Source organism: Centropristis striata, chromosome 20, assembly GCF_030273125.1.
Source record: "Centropristis striata isolate RG_2023a ecotype Rhode Island chromosome 20, C.striata_1.0, whole genome shotgun sequence".
Taxonomy (NCBI): Eukaryota; Metazoa; Chordata; class Actinopteri; order Perciformes; family Serranidae; genus Centropristis; species Centropristis striata.
The window spans coordinates 2,119,276-2,139,886 of record NC_081536.1 but is presented as its reverse complement, the minus strand read 5'-3'; the positions used below and the strand labels follow the sequence as shown (position 1 = coordinate 2,139,886).

At 35.4% G+C, this 20,611-nt stretch overlaps 1 protein-coding gene across 1 annotated transcript in view; it reads right to left on the bottom strand.

Annotated features, from left to right (window-relative positions):
* The window catches only part of LOC131993104 (cilia- and flagella-associated protein 46), a 149,656-nt gene that overhangs the window by 58,236 nt on the left and 70,809 nt on the right, over nt 1–20,611 (bottom strand). The window contains exons 23-32 of the mRNA XM_059358838.1: nt 20,383–20,514; nt 19,464–19,629; nt 16,479–16,551; nt 12,241–12,376; nt 11,962–12,145; nt 8,717–8,870; nt 7,797–8,020; nt 6,011–6,133; nt 4,714–4,875; nt 2,317–2,465 (exon numbers count right to left, since the gene is read on the bottom strand). Of these exons, the coding sequence (XP_059214821.1) occupies nt 2,317–2,465; nt 4,714–4,875; nt 6,011–6,133; nt 7,797–8,020; nt 8,717–8,870; nt 11,962–12,145; nt 12,241–12,376; nt 16,479–16,551; nt 19,464–19,629; nt 20,383–20,514 (1,503 nt within the window). The remainder of the gene's footprint in view (nt 1–2,316; nt 2,466–4,713; nt 4,876–6,010; nt 6,134–7,796; nt 8,021–8,716; nt 8,871–11,961; nt 12,146–12,240; nt 12,377–16,478; nt 16,552–19,463; nt 19,630–20,382; nt 20,515–20,611) is intronic.

The window sequence follows — 20,611 nt, the reverse complement described above, 5'->3', positions numbered from 1 at the left end:
TACGCTATAACAGATCTATATCAGATTTTGCACAATCACCTATGGAGCCAAAATAAGCTTCATACATCTTATCTTATGTTGAAGTATAACTCCCCAAGAAACCTGTATCATTTATCATTATTCGGTAACACTTTAAATTAGGGAACACATATTCAACATTAATAAGTTGCTTATTAGCATGCAAATAAGTAACATATTGGCTCTTAATTAGTCATTATGTAGTAGTTATTAATGCCTTATTCTGCATGGCCTTATTATACAACCAGTAAGACATTAACTAAGAGTTTTCCCTCAATAACCTCAGAATTATTGCTACTTAGTAGTAAGTAAGTTAGTTGTTGTATATGAGTTACGATCTTAATTTAACTTTGGAACAAATTGCGGCTGCACATCAGACATCCTCCTCACTGTCTCATTTTAAATCTCTTCTTAAAACCCACCTCTTCTCGTTGGCTTTTAACACCACGTAGAGTGTTGATTTTACGTTGATTTTATGTTTTTTTGTTTTTATTGTATTCATGCATATTTTATTTTGTGCGGGCAGTACATTTTACATTTTATTTTATTTATTTTTATCCCATTTTTAATTTATTTTATCTTATTGCATCTTACTGTTTTATTGTTTACTAAATCTCTTTGTATTGTGTTATGTATTTATTGTTTGTGCAGCACTTTGGAAACCTTGTGTTTGCTAAAATTGTGCTATATAAATAAAGGGGATTGGATTGATTGGATTGGATTAATTTGCTTTACTTTGTAGACTAACATTGGTGCAAAGTGATCCACTTTGCACCAATGTTAGTCTACCAGTGATCCACTTTGTAGAGTAATGGTTCACATTACAATCTACCAATCCTCATCCAATCATCCAAAAGGAGCCACCAGTCATGTCAAAGGTCTGGAGAAGGTGTTTGCTATTTGCCGTTTCCATGGTTTCGTTCACCGCTATGTTTATTTATTTATTTATTAAGGATCCCCATTAGCTGGTACCTTAGTAACCAGCTAGTCTTCCTGGGGTCCACAGGAACAGCACAGAATATACAGAAAAACATATTCTTGATATATAAAAAATTTACAGGTAAGGTCAATCACTATAAACCTAAAAGGGTAAGAAAAGGAAAGAAAGGGTAAGAACAACATTTAAAAATGTACAGCTTGTATAAAATAAGATTTCAGTTTCTTTTTAAATACCTGTTTATTTTCAGTGCAACAGAGTTACCGAGGCAGATTATTCCACAGAGTAATTGCTCTACAGATAAAAGATGGCGATAAGGCCTTTGTTCTTGGGTGAGGCACTTCAAGCTGGCCGTTACTGTCAGTGTAACGGTCTGTAGAGACTTATAAAGTCCGTACAAAGTAAAGCATATTAAGATCGTAACCAGTGGTGGGAAGTAACTAAGTACATTTACTCAAGTACTGTACTTAAGTACAATTTTGAGGTACTTGTACTTTACTTAAGTATTTCCATTTTATGTAACTTTATACTTCTACTCCACTACATTGAGAGGCAAATATTGTACTTTTTACTCCACTACATTTAGCTGACAGCTTTAGTTACTTTTCAGATTCAACACGAAAAAATACCATATATTTAATATGATTACACATTTATACAACATAACAGTGTATTAAGTAGTTAAAATTAGTTTTTTCCTTATTGCACTACTTTCTCTGTTGTATTCTCCTTTTTTCTTAGAGGATATGGGACAATGGGGTGGGGTGGGGGTAAGGGGGGAGTTATTGTGTACACTTACAGAATCTGTAACCTGTTTTTTTTGTTTAATTACAAATGCCAATAAAAAAGATAAAAAAAATAAAAAATAGTCCTATCTGGACAACAGTAAAATGCTACTTATATAAATGCATCAATACAAATAATCTTATAATATATTTAGAATATATAAAACAATCTGAGTGGGTCCATTCTGCATAACGAGTACTTTTACATTTGATACTTTAAGTACATTTTGATGCTGATACTTTTGTACTTTTACTTCAGTCAGTTTTGAATGCAGGACTTTTACTTGTAGTGGAGTAAATTCACAGTGTTTAATTAGTACTTTTACTTAAGGAAGGGATCTGAATACTTCTTCCACCACTGATCGTAACTAATATACAACAACTTCCTTACTTACTACTAATTAGCAATAATTCTATGTTACTAGTTGTATAGCAAGGCCATGCAGAATAAGGCATTAATAACTACTTAATAAAGACTAATTATGAGCCAATATGTTACTTATTTGCATGCTAATAAGCAGCTAATTAATGTTGAATATGTGTTCCCTAATCTAAAGTGTTAGCCATTATTCTTACCTGAGGCGGTAGAGGCTGGAGAGGCTCCTCCTGTCCAACAGGTCATGAGCAATGGTCTCAGCCAGATGCATTATGGGAAGGGTCAGGTGGTCCAGTGAAAGGGGCTGAAGCTCTTTTTCCAGCAGGTTGAGATAAAACAGGCTTTGAGTCTGTAGCCAAACATACGAAGGAAAGAATAAAGAAACAAAAGTAATTTTCTTACAGACCAATTTTATCCAACTTTTTCATGTTCACTACCACAGGGCCACATATAGGAGCGTGCACTTAACCAGATATGATGAAACTGCAATTTTAAATATGTTTACAGAGCAGTAACTTAACATATTTCATGCTCAAATGCATGTTTAACAGTATAGATAGGAATACAAAAGGTTTGAAGCAAATACAAAAATATATCAGTGCAAGAACAGCAGACCAACATTAATTGCAAGAAGCGATTTTGTGCATTTTTACACTGCACTTTTAAGATTTCATGTTTTTGGTGATTTTGTGTCTATTTGTTCATTTTGTTTCTTCTTTCGTTCATTTTGTGTCTTTTTTTTTGTTCATTTTGTGTATTTTTTTGTTAATTTTGTGTCTTTTTTTGGTCATTTTGTGTCTTTTTTTGGGTCATTTTGTGTCTTCTTTTGGTAATTTTGTGTCTTTTTTGGTGATTTTGTGTCTTCATTTGGTCATTTTGTGTCTTTTTTTGTCATTTTGTGTCTTTTTTTTGTCATTTTGTGTCTTTTTTTGGTCATTTTGGTTCCTTTTTTGTCATTTTGTGTCTTTTTTTAGTCATTTTGGTTCCTTTTTTGGTCATTTTGTGTCTTTTTTTGGTCATTTTGTGTCTTTTTTTTTGTAATTTTGTGTCTTTTATTGGTCATTTTGTTTCTTTTTTGGGTGATCTGAACTGTGCGTGTGAGATTGTGTTCATGGTCATTTTGTGACTGTTTGTTTATTTTGTGTCTATTTGTTTACAGTGCAGCAACTTAACATATTTCATGCTCAAATGCATGTATAACAGTATAAATAGGAATACAAAAAGGTCTGAAGCAAATAAAAAATAACCATCTACTGTGATTTCTTTTTTTTCAGTGCAAGAACAGCAGACCAACATTAATTGCAAGAAGTAATTTTGTGCATTTTTCCACTGAACTTTTAAGATTTCATGCTCAAATGCATGTAGTTGTACCAAGGTTATAATAGTTTGGGATTTTTCATTAGTTTTAGTTTTAATTTAGTTTTTTTGTGATTTTTTGTTTTCAAATTCAGTTCGTTTTAATGAGTTTTTAAAGTGTGTTTGCTAGTTTTAATTCGTTTTTATTTTTTGGGAAATGTTTAGTTTTTAGTTTAGTTTTTATTAGTTTTAGTTTTTTTGGAAAGGGGTATTTGTTGGGTGCGAGATTCAATAAGGTCACAATAAATGTTTCCTTTATTTCCTTTGTCTGATCCATCTCAGCCCCAATAAGTTAATTAAGTCATAAAACCAGAAAAATGAAATAGATTTCATATCAACCAAAAAGGTTTACGTATGAAAAAAGTTCAGACGTTAGATGGAAGAAAGAAACTGAAATAAATGTGACATCTGTAGTCTTGCCTGCTTGGTAATGCTGTGTGAGTTGATACAGCGGGGGTTACAAAAGTTACAAATTTATGACAAAAAAATCTCAAATTAGCGGTAAAAAAGTTACAAATTCATGAGAAAAAAATCTCAAAATTGTGACCAAAAAATCTCAAATTAACGGTAAAAAAATTACAAATTTGTGAGAAAAAATTCTCAAATTTGTGACCAAAAAATCTGAAATTAACGGTAAAAAAAGTTACAAATTTGTGAGAAAAAAATCTCAAATTTGTGAGAAAAAAATCTCAAATTAACTGTAAAAAAAGTTACAAATTTGTGAGAAAAAAATCTCAAATTTGTGACCAAAAAAATCTCAAATTAACGAAAAAAAAGTTACAAATTTGTGAGAAAAAAATCTCAAATTTGTGACCAAAAAATCTCAAATTAACGGTAAAAAAAGTTACAAATTTGTGAGAAAAAAATCTCAAATTTGTGACCAAAAAATGTCAAATTAATAGTAAAAAAAGTTACAAATTTGTGAGAAAAAAATCTCAAATTTGTGACCAAAAAATGTCAAATTAATGGTAAAAAAAAGTTACAAATTTGTGAGAAAAATATCTCAAATTTGTGACCAAAAAATCTAAAATTTGTGACCAAAAAATCTAAAATTAACGGTAAAAAAGTTACAAATTCATGAAAAAGAATCTCAAATTTGTGACCAAAAAATCTAAAATTAACGGTAAAAAAAGTTACAAATTCATGAAAAAAAAATCTCAAATTTGTGACCAAAAAATGTCAAATTAATGGTAAAAAATGATGGTTAGAAACTGAAAGAAATGTGACATATGTAGTCTTGCCTGCTTTGTAATGCTGTGTGTATTGATACAGTGGGGGTTAGTGTTGGTCCTGAAGATCTGCCTGACCGGGTCAGGACAGACGAAGCCAGCCCAGTCCTTAGAGGAGGAAGGAAGAGCCTCATCCAGGACGACTGGTTTAGGTTTCTCTTCTGCAGGCGGAGGCTGCTGAAACAGATTAGACACAGAATTTATAGTTTTTCTTCTTCTTCTTCCGGACACAATTTCGTCCCGCTACTACGACAAATTATATATCAAAACGCGCAGTTTGATCGGGATCGGTGTGCTATTACTTTTCTCTATGGAATAGGATGTTTTTGCGACGGAAGTCATAACATATCATAACATTACTAGTATTAATTGTTTGAAATCTCTGAAGAATCTCATCATAGTGTACACACACCGGCAGTAGCCCCCTTGGCCCTTTCAGAATTTCCCCAGAGGACATTTTCTAGTTAGGGCCTCGGGGCAATCGCACCGAGCACTGGTCCCATACAGCAATAGCTGTAGGGACCAGTTATAATAACACTACTGTTATACTGTGGATTTCTTCTTCTTCCTCTTCCGGACGCAATTTCGTCCTGCTACTAGTCCTGCAACTTGAAGAGTTGCAGGACAAATTATATATCAAAACGTGCGGTTTGATCGGGATCGGTGTGCTATTACTTTTCTGTACAGAATATGAATTTTTTGCGACGTAAGTCGTGAAAAACTGCCCAAAATTTTGCATTGAAATGAATGGGACGGCCGGAAAAAAACCACACACTGGTCATTTAATGTAATAACAGTTAAAGATACATGCACGCACACACACACACACACACACACACACACACACACACACACATTTTGAGGTTAAAGGTCATAGGTTGCTGTATAAAAAAATACTTGAAGAGGAATGCTTGTTGTAGGTGTGCTCCTTGTATATTATGTAGTATTATAACATTATTAGTATTAATTGTTTGAAATCTCTGAAGAATCTCATCATGCAATACAAAATTTGAGTATTGTGTCATGTACTATCATTACATTACATTACATTACATTACATGTCATTTAGCAGACGCTTTTGTCCAAAGCGACTTACAATAAGTGCATTCAACCTGATGGTACTAGACATAGACCACAGGAATCAAGTAAGTATCACTATCATGTAGTGACTAAGAGGGAGAACAATAGCTGACAGTCATTGACAAAACATTCAAACATATTCTTCTGCCTCGTACTGCTCATATTACAATCTACTTGAAACCATTTAAATCAGTATAATTCTAAATCTAATCTGAACTTTGGGACTTACATCTTTCACTTTTTTGCCTTTGCCCTTGTCTTTGTCTTTTTTGGATCCAGCAGAGGGGGGAGGCTGGCTCGGCTGGCTCTTTGCCATCTCATTGGAAATGTCACAAACCACGGCCATGGAAACCTGAGAGACAAACAGCACAGATATATGTTCCATGTTCAACTTGAACAAAATTTAAAGAAGAGCATATCGTCACCCTGTTAAAATAATCGCCTAACTCATTTTTTTTTTTCAAGTTTTGCAGGAAACACCAAAAACTTCACCAAAAGTGTAACATGTGACATTTATTGATCATTTCACTCAAAAAGGATGTAACAAAGGATGGCTATTGGCATAGTAATAACACTAAATTATGTAACTTAAGAGAAATAAATGACTTAGGCAATTTTTTGAACATGCCTTTGTGACTTAAGCAAGATATGGTAACACTTTATTTTGAAGGTGTCTACATAAGATTCACACAAGCCTGTCAGAAACATGACATGACAAGTATCATGAGCATTAATGTTACTGCAAAGTGTCATTAATGTTCATGACACATCCTATGTCATGTTTATGAAACGCTCCTGTCACTCTTATGTAGACACCTTAGAGCATGGGGCTCAAACTCGATTGTGGCCCTTGTGACGATATTTTGTGGCCCTCACCTTGATATGAAAGTTTAATGTGAGTTTTATATTAATGGCACTTTACCATGTTGTGTGTGGAAAGTCCCTTTAATTACTTTTTTTGGGTGATTTTGTATCTTTTATAAATAATTGTCTTTTTTCAAATAATTTTGTGTCTTTTTTGGTCATTTTGTGTCTTTTTTCAAATAATTTTGTGTCTTTTTTGGTCATTTTGTGTCTTTTTTCAAATAATTTTGTGTCTTTTTTGGTCATTTTGTGTCTTTTTTCAAATAATTTTGTGTCTTTTTTGGTCATTTTGTGTCTTTTTTCAAATAATTTTGTGTCTTTTTTGGTCATTTTGTGTCTTTTTTGGTCATTTTGTGTCTTTTTTGGGTAATTTGATACTGCCTCCAGCGGCCCCCAGGTAATTTGAGTTTGAGACCCCTGCCTTAGAGTAAAGTGTTACCAATATTAGTGTCAACAATAAATCACTGATAAACTAAACTGATAACTAAACAATCTCCCTCTAGCTCTTCTTTGCTGGGTTCTTATCTGATGCCTATGAATGTGGAAAATTGTCAAAGAAGTGATGATCTTAAAGAGGTAAAATCACCTGATCTGATCAACTGAAGATTATTTTATTTTTTTATTTTACCTTTATTTAACCAGGGAATATCCCATTGAGATTAAGAACCTCTTTTTCTTTAAGGGAGCCCTGGCCAAGAGGCAGCAAACACAGAATACAGTTACATATTTACATAACATACAGACCTTAAACACGTCATGAGAAACAAGTGCATGTTATGGAATTGGCCTCAATAACTCTTAGTTTGGATTTAAAAGTGCTCAAAGAAACAAATTCAGTTAATTTCCATTCTTTCTGGAGCATATTCCAGCATAAGGTGCAGAGTAAACAAATGCCCTTTTACCCAACTCCGTACGAGCAAAAAGGGACAGAAAGCAACAACTGATCTTGTGAACGAAGAGAATAAGATCCTGCATTTCTCACAGTAATTAAGCTGCAAATGTACGAGATGGAGATGGAGGAGATTTTACCATCATGAGGAGATGATTTAAGCAAAAAAACAAAACAATTTTGACAAAAAAATGACTTAGGCGATTATTTGAACAGTGTGATATATGAGTGATAGGAAAACAATGCGGTAAAGACGCCGTACCTGCCATATTTGAAGAACAAAGGCGTAGGCTCTGAGCAGGTTAAGCTGGTGATCAGGTGAAGTCTTGTCTGACATGACAGCCAGCAGAGTGTGAGCTCGTACCAAGCTGTCAAGACGCCGCACCTCTTTCAGATTTGACAAACTTTGCGTAAATAACAAGCCCTGCACTCCCACCGGGGACTGGCACTTCACTGAGCTCAAACCCCTTTTTTTAGAGTCATCCTCTAGAGGAAAGAGAACATATAACATTGACAGTGAAAAAGAGTTTGACAGGAAACAAGAGAAACCCTTTAGTACAACATAACAGCATCATTAACATTACCTTTAATAATTGCAAATAAAGCAAATAATGCAGAGGCACATGTCTCTGTAATTAGTTTCCACTTCTTCTTCGCTTTGACTGTTCAGTTTGTCTCTCAGGGAATAGTTAATAGGGCTCATAGCAGGAGGCTAAAAAGACTTTAGAGCAGTCTTTTAAATAGAGCGCTGCAATTCTCAGTGGGTTCCCGTGTGGGATGCTGAGAAATCGGTCTTTGTCTGGTCACTTCCTTCTCCTCTGAACAATAATTGCTTTGTTTATTGTTTACACAGGAAATGAAAGAATTGCAAGGCTGATGCAACTATCAAAAAGCTGTGGCTCTTTTCTGGATCAGAAGGTTCAGATGTTACTGTATTCCCCTTTGAGTAACACAGTGTAAAACCTCAGGGATCCCGCCAAAATAAAAGCACACCGCCACATGTGTTCATACGCAACAACACACACACAAACTGATCCTGTGAGGTAAAAGACCCCTGAGGTGTCTAATTGGTGAAATCTGTTAACTTCTCCTCTAGAGAGTGCACACAGTGGCATACTGGAAACAATCTGACTAGTCATTCACACAGTTGTGTCATGATATTATGAACAAGATGAGTTCTACCTCCTTCTTCTTCCTGTTCACTTCCCAACTGGAGAAGGACGTCTGTGGCCCACTGAATCTGGTGTTGGGCATCGATTTTGGGGAAGTTGTGACAGTAGAGCCACTCTCCAAACTCCAGCAGGAGGCTGACCTTCTGCCACTGAGCCTCCGCACTCTGTTCATAAACAAAAGTCAGTCAAAAGATATTTTTTAACCCTTAATAGGGCACAAATTTACGAGAAAAAAGTGGGGAAAAAGCAACTTTTTCTCCCAGATTCACCACTTTAACCCTTAATAGGACACTCATTGAAATACTTGCAAATTCAAAATTTTAACCCTAGAGAATATTGGAGGATATTACATACAGCCAGAATGTGTAAAAAAAACATACGGACCCAGAGGAGGGGGGTAATATTTTGAGAAAAAAGTTACAAATTTATGACAAAAAAATCTCAAATTAATGGTAAAAAAAAGTTACAAATTTGTGACCAAAAAATCTCAAATTTGTGACCAAAAAATCTCAAATTAACGGTAAATAAAGTTATAAATTTGTGAGAAAAAAATCTCAAATTAAGGGTAAAAAAAGTTACAAATTTGTGACCAAAAAAATCTCAAATTAACGGTAAAAAAAAAGTTACAAATTTGTGAGAAAAAAATCTCAAATTTGTGACCAAAAAATCTCAAATTAATGGTAAAAAAGTTGACAAGATTAAAGTGGCAAATCTACGAAAAAGAAATGTCCAGATTTATGAGATTTTCTCATTATGAGATTTTCTCATAAATCTGCGACTTTTTTCGTGCAGATTTGCCACTTTAATCTAGTAAATTTGAAACTCTAAAAGTCAAGTTCTCCTTGTACAAGTCATTGAAGAATAATTCTGTTTGTACGACTGTTTCTTGCTGATTTTTTTTCTAAATTTTTCATTTTTACATTTGAGGTCAAGGTCAATAAAGTTTTAATTATTATATTATTATTATTATACTGATAATACTTAATCCTGAGCCTAACTGTGACTCTAGACTCAGTGGTGGGATGTATCTAGTTACATTTACTCAAGTACTGTAGTTACATACAAATTTGAGGTACTTCACTTGATTTTTTCTTTTTTTACTACTTCTACTTTACTAGAAATCTAGTACTTTTTACTACAATACATTTATCTGACAGCTACTAGCTTCTATGCAGATTCAAATTAATAATACAACATAATAAATCATTTAATAATTATGTTCTTTTTGGCCCCTTTGGCAGTATTTCAAGTACTATAAATATACCAATACATTTTTCCATCTTTACCAGCTGCAACATTGAAGCAATAAACACATTCATGTATCAATAATTATAATCCAATGATATAATATACATCGAGTTTTATATGCATCATTTTGCATAGTGTAACTTAAGCACTTAAAGTTATTTTGATGCTAAAACTTTTGTACTTTCACTTAAGTAGACTTAGACTTTATTGTCATTAGTCATACATAAAATATGCACATTGAATGAAATTTTGTTGCAATGTCTCACAGTGATTGTACTCTGGAATGTCAGATAAACAAAGTATATATATGATATAAAACTGTAAAAATAGAGCAGCAGAAAGTGTTTATGTACACCGACAATAAGACATAACAAATATAGAACTTAAAAATGAGATCACAGTGCAGGGTGGAGAAGTAACATTTTCAATTTAGGACTATTACTTGTAGCTGTGTAAATCTACAGTGTGGTATAACTACTTTTACTTGAGTAGAATATCTGAGTAAAACACCACTGCCTTACATTAACAGAGCCCCAACTCAGAGGCTCTCCACTTGGAAACACAGTTGAAATGACACAATGTTTCCACATGATGGTGCTAGAGACTCTGCTAGAAATATTGCCTTTGTATAGGAGGCTGCCCAAGAAATAAAATGGTGAACTTCAAGACTAGATCTGTCTAGTTTGTTAGATTCCAGCATGATCTATGTCAGGGATGGGCAACTGGAGGCCCGAGGGCCGCATACGGCCCAAACCCTCACTTGAAGTGGCCCTCAGTACAACTCAAGGTTATTATAGTTAACGAAAATAACGAAATAACAAAAACTAGGATTGAAAAAACACTTTCGTTAACTGAAATAAAAATACAAATGAGAATTAAAAAAAAAAAAAACATAATTAACTGAAACTGTATTGTGTGGTTACAAAACGAACTAAAACTAACTAAAATTATAGTGAAAATGTCCTTAGTTTTCATTTTTGTCAGCTTTTTTCATACGTAAACCTTTTTGGTTGATATGAAATCTATTTCATCTATCTGGTTTTATGACTTAGTAAACTTATTGGGGCTGAGATGGATCAGACAAAGGAAATAAAGGAAACATTTATTGTGACCTTTTTGAATCTGGCACCCAACAAATACCCCATTACTAAAAACTAAAACTAATAAAAACTAAACTAAAAACTAAACATTTCCCAAAAAATAAAAACTAATTAAAACTAGCAAACTCACTCTAAAAACTCATTAAAACTAACTGAATTTGAAAACAAAAAATCACAAAAAAACTAAATTAAAACTAAAACTAATGAAAAATCCAAAACTATTATAACCTTGGTACAACTACATGCATTTGAGCATGAAATCTTAAAAGTGCAGTGTAAAAAAATTTTCAAAATGACATCTTGCAATTAATGTTGGTCTGCTGTTCTTGCACTGAAAAAAAATAGAATAACAGTAAGTGGTTATTTTTTATTTACTTCAAACCTTTTGTATTCCTATTTATACTGTTAAACATGCATTTGAGCATGAAATATGTTAAGTTCCTGCACTGTAAACATATTTAAAACTCCAGTTTCATCATATCTGGTGAAGTGCACGCTCCTATATGTGGCCCTGTGGTAGTGAACATGAAAAATTGTGGCCCCCTGCAGCATTTAAGTTGCCCATCCCTGATCTATGTGCATAAAAAATCATGAGAAAAAAATCTCAAATTTGTGACCGAAAAATCTCAAATTAATGGTAAAAAAGTTACAAATTTGTGAGAAAAAAATCTCAAATTTGTGACCAAAAAATCTCAAATTAATGGAAAAAAAGTTGACAAGATTAAAGTGGCAAATCTACGAAAAAGAAATGTGCAGATTTATGAGATTTAAAGTGGTGAATCTGTGAGAAAAAAGTTGTTTTTCCCCCCACTTCTTTCTCATAAATCTGATCTCAGATTTGCCATAAAATTTACAATTTACATAAAAAAATAAAATGCGTAAAATGGTGCCAGAGCAGAGATCTTACCAACAGAGAGGTGATGGATTTCTGGTAGCAGGTGAGCTGCTGGGTGATACTGTCAGCACACAGCGCCACCTGGTGCCACATAGAGGAACAGCACTGCTCTCCTTCGTCTTTTAACTTCTGCATGTCCATTAGGACACTTTCCCCCAGTCGTGCTTTTATCAGTATTCGCTGCTTCTGCAGAGGCCTGGCAGAACAAAGAGGACAATAAGACTTCTTATCATCTCAATCATTTTCATATCCATCCCCCAGCCTCGTCTCTGTGTGGTGGATGTTACTCACAGCCGGTGTGCGGTGCGAGGCATGTGTCTCAGAGCTTGGTCCAGCAGCTGCAGAGCACTTTTCCAGTCGGTTTTATCAATGTGGATGTGGAGCAACACATTGTAAATGGCTGCTCTCAGGGTGAGGTCTCCTTCATCTACTCAGAGGAACATGGAGACACAGAAACACATACACTACCGGTCAAAAGTTTTAGAACACCCCAATTTTTCCAGTTTTTTATTGAAATTCAAGCAGTTCAAGTCAAATGAACAGCTTGAAAGGGTCCAAAGGTAAGTGGTGAACTGCCAGAGGTAAATAAAAAAAGGTAAGCTTAACCAAAACTGAAAAATAATGTACATTTCAGAATTATACAAGTAGGCCTTTTTCAGGGAACAAGAAATGGGTTAACAACTTAACTCTATGGAGTCTTGGGCTATTTTGTCCATTTTTGAATTCTTTTTATGTCTTTGTAAGTCATTTTGTGTCTTTTGGGGTCTTTTTTTGTCATTTTGTGTCTTTTTTTTGTCATTTTGTGTCTTTTTTTAGTCCTTTAGTTCAACATAAAATGTGATTTTGAATCTTTTTTTTATTTTCAAAACACTATCATGCTCAATAAAGAATTTTAAATGTTGCAAATGTGCATTAATTTCAGAGTACACTGAGACATTAAACTGCATCATTTTCAATTAAATTCTGGAAAAGTTGGTGTGTTCTAAAACTTTTGACCAGTAGTGTATTTAGATGACTGATCTGTAATCAAATATACAAGTGCATCTCAATAAATTAGAATATCATAGAAAAGAGTATTTATGTCAGTAAATCAATTCATAAAGTGGAAATAACACATTATATAGATCCATGACAAACAGAATGGAACATTTCTAATTATAATGATTATGGCTTACATTTAATGAAGACCTAAATTCAGTGTCTCAAAAAATTTGAATTACAAAAGACCAATTTTAAAAACTATGTTTGATATGGAAATGTTGGCCTCTAACAACATCTTAAAGTGGCAATTTGCCCCCAAATCCAAAATACATATTTTCCTCTCACCTCTACTGCTATTTATAAATCTAGATTATTTTTGTGTGAGTTGCAGAGTGGTGGAGATATGAGCCATAGAGATTTCTTTCTTGTTTTGAATGTAATGGAACTAGATGCTTGTGGTGTTCAAAGGCCCCCCAAAAAAATAAATTGGAAACATTTTTTCAAATCTTTTTCTTTTGGCGCTTTGAACACCACAAGCATCTAGTTCCATTATATTCAAGTGAAGCAAGACGTCTCTACGGCTGATATCTCCAACACTAGGTGCAATAAATTACAATATCATAGAAATGTTTATTTATGTCAGTAAATCAATTCAAAAAGTGGAAATAACACATTATATAGATCCATTACACACAGAATGAAACACTTCATGTCTTAATTTATTTAATTTCTTGTAATTATAATGATTATGGCTTACATTTAATGAAGACCTAAAATTCAGTGTCTCAAAAAATATATATATTTCAAAAGACCAATTTTAAAAAGTATGTTTAATATGGAAATTTTAGTATGTCATCTATATGACTCAATACTTGGTTGGGACTATTTGACTTGAACTACTAGAAATGGACTTTTCCATCATATTCTAATGTATTGAGATGCACCTGTAAGCCATCTATGTTTGTGTTTGTAATGTTATTATTAGTGCTGTCAAAATACCATGTTAATCTCAAAAGAAAAATTGTGCAGCAAAAGAAATGTACACGTAATAATCTCGCTCTTTGACCCCATATGTGAGTGATTATCCAACTGTCCACAGTAGCTTTGTACACAAGATGGAAGAATTGGATGACAATGCTTGGCCCAGTGATGGAGAGGCTAAATTTATAAAAATGTCCAGATGGAACTGTTTATAGGAGCGCTGCTCTGTGCAATTTCTACAGTGAGGAATACTTCAAGCCTCATAAATCACCTCAACACAAAGCACTTAGGAGCTAGCTTGGACCTAGTACAGCCCCCAAGATGCTGCCATGAGCAACCAAGCTGCACTCAAACAGGTTTTCAGACACAGACTGAAGAAAGTCTACCTGTGACAGATTAACCAACTCAACAGTTGAATGAATTGCTATGGGCAATAACGGCAGAGGACAAGGAGTACCTTTAAAATGTATAGTTTGTAGGATTTCCCTAAAAGAAAACAACAAAAAAACAATAGACTCACAAAAGTAACTGAATGCCTATCAAAAGCATCTGTAGGTAGCTCTTAGCCAATCGTATCAGTTATACCAGATGACGTATGTAGAGCGACAGAAATTGATGTTTACATAGCCAGACTAGCCCATCTCTACTTTGAGACTAAAATGCTCAATTCTGCTTCTGCAACGTTTTTCTGCAGCATGTTCTGACTCTGGCTGCTCTGTAGTTTCAGCTCACAGTCTACCGGCAGTGTTGGTGTGTGTGTGTGTGTGTGTGTGTGTCTGTGAGAGAGTGTTGCTTGCTGCTTTGCTTCTCCAGTTCTCGCTTTCTGCTAGATTATTTATTTTTACGAGAAGAGAAGTTGCTGGGGGTCTCTGGGGGCTCCGCTGTCGTAGCGAGATAACCAGCGTTACAGCAGCGAGCGGTAGCGGGGCTAGTTGGTAGATTAGGCTTTGGCCAAATCCTGTCGGAAGCAAGGCTAAAACATCCTTTTTGGTGGTGAAACAGGAGTTTAAAGTCAAAAGTTGTTCTTCCTTTAAAATAAACTTTGGCTCTAAACTATCTAGAACACTGTCTACAGCTAGATCCAAAGAGAGTTTCGCGTCTGCTGCAGCCATGTTGGATCCGTAAGAAAACTACAAAACTACAAGCTTCCATCTGCCGAGTAGTACGCGTCATCGTCTTGCCGTCCCTCCCCGTTCTGTGATTGGATCCCTAAAACAGGGCTAAGAAACGGCCATAGATTCCAGACTGTCTGCAGGTTCGAAATGAAATCAAGCGCAAGGCAGTATGGGTATACCCAGGCTACAGACAGTCTGGACATCCTTCTACAGTTGGGAAGTGAACAGGAAGAAGAAGGAGGTAGAACTCATCTTGTTCATAATATCATGACACAACTGTGTGAATGACTAGTTAGATTTTGTTCAGTATGCCACTGTGTGCACTCTCTAGAGGAGAAGTTAACAGATTTCACGAATTACCCGTGATGGACTCGTGTGGACCCGCAGCAGCTTGTTTATTGCCCATAAAATCAGTGGATGTGTGTGGCTGAATGACATGAGGGGGGAATAAAGCGTAAAAATAAATAATCTAGCAGAAAGCGAGAACTGGAGAAGCAAAGCAGCAAGCAACACTCTCTTACAGACACACACACATACACACAAACACACCAACACTGCCGGTAGACTGTGAAACTGGCTGAAACTACAGAGCAGTCAGAACATGCTGCAGAAAAACGTTGCAGAAGCAGAATTGAGCATTTTAGTCTCAAAGTAGAGATGGGCTAGTCTGGCTATGTAAACATCAATTTCTGTCACTCTACATACGTCATCTGGTATAACTGATACTGATTGGCTAAGTGAATTGAGCATTTTAGTCTCAAAGTAGAGATGGGCTAGTCTGGCTATGTAAACATCAATTTCTGTTGCTCTACATACGTCATCTGGTATAACTGATACTGATTGGCTAAGTGAATTGAGCATTTGAGTCTCAAAGTAGAGATGGGCTAGTCTGGCTATGTAAACATCAATTTCTGTCGCTCTACATACGTCATCTGGTATAACTGATACTGATTGGCTAAGTGAATTGAGCATTTTAGTCTCAAAGTAGAGATGGGCTAGTCTGGCTATGTAAACATCAATTTCTGTCGCTCTACATACGTTATCTGGTATAACTGATCTGATTGGCTAAGAGCTACGTACAGACGCTTATGATAGACAATCGTAGCGCCCAATAAACGGCTCTGGAGGATCGTAAACCACGCCTCCTCTACGGAGAAATGAATAGCTGGTTGCCAGACTAGATCTAATTTGTGATATAGTCTGGCGTTAGCCAGGCTACACAGCCCTGGTAATTATGAGTGAAGTTCTGAGAGACTCTGCTGTCCAAATGCAAACATCAATGGTGCCAAAGCTTAATTATGTTTATGAAATTAACAACATCTTTTATTTATAGTATAGACGTACATGGAAAAACCAATCACATTCACAACAGCAAGCAACATTTTTCATAAAGCCGGCTTTAAAAAATTCAAAAAGAGATTTCAAGCATGTCAGAGTCTTCTTCCAACTCACCTGTTGCTTGATGTTTAGAACTCCCAAGTGGCAGCGCTGTCAAGGTCAGAGAGCCTTTCACTTTGCCCTGTTTCTGAAATATAAAGGGAAAGGATTAGTACTTAAGTCTCTACAAGGGTGGTAGGAGAGTGTTGCTGCTAGTGGAGGACTGTTGAAGCTCACTGACGTATAGTATAAGGTAAATTGCTATCTGACCTTGCTCTGCCCCTTATCTGTAAACCCCTTTCCACAGCCAGAGTCTGTACCATTACTGGCTTCACTTATCTGAGTGAAGTTATCACTTTTGACGTTCACAAAAACGTCAAAAGTGAAAAGAAAATCCCATCTGTTAAGACAAAAGACAGCTGTACGGGATAGCTTTTCTGTTTACAGCAGGTCGCAGCTCTGCTGAATAGTGTCAAACTGGAAAGAACACCGCAGATGTACATCATTTTGAAGTCTTACATAAGCTGCCTTTAATTATGGATTTAAAGTTTTCGAGCGTTTGAAAGAGTGTTTATCCCCCTGGCTGGATTGCTGTCCACGGGCAGCTCTAGGGAGATGTTGTCTCACACTCCTTCTGTGTAGCACCCTCAAGAAAAAATTACATCGATTTTATCGTCAATTAAAGATGACTAAACAAGTTTTAGAACGCTGCTGCCTATTTAGCTCAGTTTTATGTCAACTAAACTAAAGTTGTTAAAAATAGCAGAGTATGAAAGCTCCGTTTGGCTGTCAGTCAGTTCTTGTTTTGCTCACTTGCTATTCATTTTGTTGCTGGTACTTTTTGGTGCAACTTTTGTCCTGTCAGCAGTTGGCAGGACGGAAAATTGAAAGTGTTGAGAAAGACTTCTCATGCTGAGGCTTGAAAGGGGGCAGGAACATTTCCCATAACAGGGGGGCACACTCTGTGTTTCTGTGGTTTCCCTCATTGCTGTGCAATGCACCACTAATAATGTTTAGTCGTTTAACAGAAATGCAAAAAGAGTGCTGCATGCCAACCTGTATTTAAAAAAAGTACACTCTGCTCCAATAACTGAACTGGAAAATTCTGTAACCCTATTTTTAAATATCTCAAATATTTATATACATTGAAATATTGTACATGTTTTGCAATGTCTAACTTTTTCTCAAACTTTTTTTTCTCATTTTGTGTGTCGGTTCATACTGTTTGTCTGATCATTTGGCTTTGACAACAACAGCAGTCATCAGTTTTGTTCCTGTATAAAAGGGATGGAGGACTCAAAGCCAGATTTTCAGGACTAGTGACTCGACTTGGACTCTGATGACTCGGACTAAGACTTAAACTCGAGCATACAGTACAGGCCAAAAGTTTGGACACACACCTTCTCATTCAATGCGTTTTTCTTTATTTTCATGACTATTTACATTGTAGATTCTCACTGAAGGCATCAAAACTATGAATGAACACATACGGAATTATATACTTAACAAAAAAGTGTGAAATAACTGAAAACATGTCTTGTATTTTAGATTCCTCAAAGTAACCACCCTTTGTTTACTAGAATATAAGACATGTTTTCAGTTATTTCACACTTTTTTGTTAAGTACATAATTCCACATGTGTTCATTAATAGTTTTGATGAATCTACAATGTAAATAGTCATGAAAATAAAGGAAACGCATTGAATGAGAAGGTGTGTCCAAACTTTTGGCCTGTACTGTATTTGAAAAATTACTTTCTCAAAAATGCATATTATGGTTGATTTCTGGGCTGCACAGTGGTGTAGCGGTTAGCACGATTGCCTCACAGCAAGAGTCGCCGGTTCAACTCCGAGTTTGCATGTTCTCCCCGTGTCAGCGGCTTCCTCCCACAGTCCAAAACATTCACTTAGGTTTAATTGGTGCCATAGGAGTGAATGAGAGTGTGATTGTCTGTCTCTACGTGTCTGCCCTGTGATAGTCTTGCGATTCAGCTGACCCGAGTGCGGATAAGCATAAGTGGCTAACTCTTTCAAACTTTGGTGACTCAGACTTGAACTCGAGAACTGACTTGGACTCGAGAACTGGTGACTCGACTACTGTCTATACAAAAAGCATATAATCCATTGTCATGTTGGCCATTTGCCTGATGAAGACCCAGAAGAGTGCACTGTAAAACCCAAGGCTGAGTGTTTGTTATCATAACTAATTATCCCTTTTCAATACAACAAAGATCTGTGCAAAAAGTCATTTTAACGAAAAATATTGAGTCAAATCTCAAGATTAATTTGAGTTAATTCCATTGTTTTTGTTGTCTCAACGTAAAATTCTTTCGCAGCATCAACACTCAGATATTTAAGTTGAAACAACAAGTTGGGTTTTACAGTGTGCAAATATCACAGACTTCCTGCAAAGGTTTTACTTTTACTTAAAGTAAAAAAAAGGAAATGATTTAAAATAATGTGAGTTAGGGATGTCACGATACCAGAAATGTGATAGTTTATACCAATACCAGTGAAATACCTATTTCTATTCCACAGTTAAACTACATTTCTGACCGTCAGAGAGGGTAGGAAAAACCTAGATGATGATGAATCATCCAGAATTCATAGAACCTTAGAAACAACCTTAGAAACGGTAGTTTCGTTCTTCCTGACCCCCATTTCTTGAGTTCACTGTCATCCACATATTTTATACGGTAACTCTTGTTTCACTGTCAGATTGTCCATTTTTTTCTGCTTTTTAAAAAAAAAATCTGGCGTAGAGCAGTGAGAAAGATGCACTGACAACTTGGCAGTTCGTTGACTTTTTTCTGTTGCTACAAGTACTGGCTGCTCTTTTTTTAACAATGCAGGCTAAAATTCACCCATGATGTTCTACTGGGATTAAAGGAAAATGCCTGTCTTTCTGCAGACTTTTAGCACTGGAGCTTTGTGCGCTGTAGTGTGCAGCACAGGAGGCATTTTCTTGTTCATATTTTCAGAATTTAGGCATCGACTTGGTCCTGAAATAACGGTTCTCGTGACATCCCCTGTGTGAATATTGCTACAGAAGCCTCCATACATTTGCTTGTTTTGTGTTGGTGTGAAGCAGAGCAATCAGGATGTTCTCCAGGGGCTTTTGGAGCTGCCATCTTTCCTCGGGAGTCTGTGTCAGGGGTTGACATGTGTTCCAGTAATGCCTGGCAGCTGAGACACACAGTGCTGGATTCTCTGCCTTCTTTGCGTAGCTATAGGCAAGAGAAGATAGCAGGCATATATAAGGTAGTAATATTAAATGTAGAAAGACCGGATTAACCCTATAAAGCCAAATGTATCATATTTGTTATTGATATTTGTTACACAATAACTTATTTGAAAATGTGTCAGTTGTCATTTTATTGCAGTTCATACATTATGCATTAAATAAAGCAACATACAGTCTTTCTCTCATTTAGGTAAACTATTTTTTGGTGTGTATTTTTAGATGGCAAGAAAATTGAGCATTGACGATGTGTTGGAGATAAACAAACTGAGCAACAAATTGCACAAAAATACCAGATGTAGCAAAAATGAAATGCTGGTTCCACTGGTGGATCTGTCATTGCTGCATGAAAACTTTATATCAGCAGATGTATGATATTGTGTTATATGGAAAAAAAATATGTTGTATGTTTGAGGAAAATGCTAAAAGGAAAGTCAAAGTTTTCATTGGTTAAAAATATTAGGTTTTATATGTTTTTGTTAGTTCAAGAAAAACTGTGAGCAACAAATTGCACAAAAAGACCCGATGTATCAAATATGATACAAATTAGAATTCATATATGCAAATTCATATATATATATATATTTTTTTTTTTTTATTTGTCAGCAGGTTTTTTAAAAAAAAATTGAATTTTCTGGCAATTATTTCATGGTTCAGGCTTTATAGGGTTAAGAGAAAAAAATCTGAAAATGAGTTTGCCCAAGGCATTATTCAATACATAAACCAGTGTAAATAGTACCTGACACTGGACAGAAGCACCTCCAAAGCCTTTCTGTAAGTGTGCAGGTCTCCATTGGACTCATGGACTAAACTTAAACCCTTTAAACAAGCTGCAACGCTCAGCATCTCATTCACTGCAGTCAGGCCATACCTGGGGAAATAAGGGAGTTTATTAGCTGTCAATCAAAGTCACCAGTCAAATAAAATCCAAAATGGATATGCATTAGAAAAATCAAACGTTGCATATT